At 53.3% G+C, this 1,074-nt stretch overlaps 1 protein-coding gene across 1 annotated transcript in view; it reads left to right on the plus strand.

The window, feature by feature from the left end:
• dnah6 (dynein, axonemal, heavy chain 6) overlaps positions 1–1,074 on the plus strand; it is an 82,436-nt gene that overhangs the window by 43,484 nt on the left and 37,878 nt on the right. The window contains exons 42-43 of the mRNA XM_056587316.1: positions 72–219; positions 485–513. Coding sequence (XP_056443291.1) covers positions 72–219; positions 485–513 — 177 coding nt within the window. The remainder of the gene's footprint in view (positions 1–71; positions 220–484; positions 514–1,074) is intronic.

The raw sequence follows: 1,074 nt of genomic DNA on the forward strand, positions 1-1,074 counted from the left end.
GTGTGTGTGTGTGTGTGTGTGTGTGTGTGTGTGTGTGTGTGTGTGTGTGTGTGTGTGTGTGCGCCCCTCAGTCGGTGGTGGCCCGTGGTCTGCTGAACGGGGTGCAGGAGGAGGCGGGCTACCTCCCCGTCTACATCAACTTCTCGGCCCAGACGTCGTCCGCCCGCACCCAGGAGATCATAGAGTCCAAGCTGGACAAGAAGAGGAAGAACCTCCTGGGTAGGGCTGGAACTGGGTCGACTGGGGGCACTGGGGGGACTGGGAGGACCGGGGAGACTGGGGAGACTGGGGGGACTTGGGACTTTGACTTGACTTTGACTTTATTGTCCCCTGGGGGAAATCCTTTTTCACTCCATAGTACATTTATGGGCCCTCACGCCGACAGACAATAACAGATGGACACCATACACACCAAAAACAACATGCAGACAAAATATGTGAATAGTGTGGAACAGGGGTGGGTTATCTTTGCATTTTATTTAAGGCTGCTATGGCTGCAGGCAGCAGGCTTTTGTGAGTCCGAGGTATTAAAAGCGGTCAACTGTTTCTACTGTGTTGTTGTTGATGAGAGTGGGGGGCTGGGATGATGGAGTGCCTATTGTAATTTCTTTTGTTTTGGATATATTGAGATGCAGGTGGTTATGTGTGCACCATTTAGACAAGTGTGTGACAGTGTTGCAGTAATCCGATACAGAGTTATTGTCCGACAGAAGGGCTAGGCAGGGCTGGCAGTGTCGTCTGAGTATTTGAGGTAGGTGGTGGTGTGGGAGGGGCAGGTGCAGTCATTAGTGTACAGGGTGTAAAGGAAAGGGCTGAGCGAGGGACTGGGGGAGTGGGTGGACTGGGGGGACTGGGTGGCCTGGGTAGGACCAGGAATCTGTGGATTTGGTGGACTCTGTACCTCTCTACCTCCACCTCCGTCTCTGCCACGTACTGTCTCTTAAGCCGATTTCACACCGCTCGCTCTCTCTCTCTCTCTCTCTCTCTCTCTCTCTCTCTCTCTCTCTCTCTCTCTCTCTCTCTCTCATCTCTTCTCTCTCTCTCTCTCTCTCTCTCTCTCTCTCCTCTCCCCCC

The sequence above is a fragment of the Gadus chalcogrammus genome, chromosome 3, assembly GCF_026213295.1.
Source record: "Gadus chalcogrammus isolate NIFS_2021 chromosome 3, NIFS_Gcha_1.0, whole genome shotgun sequence".
NCBI lineage: Eukaryota > Metazoa > Chordata > Actinopteri > Gadiformes > Gadidae > Gadus > Gadus chalcogrammus.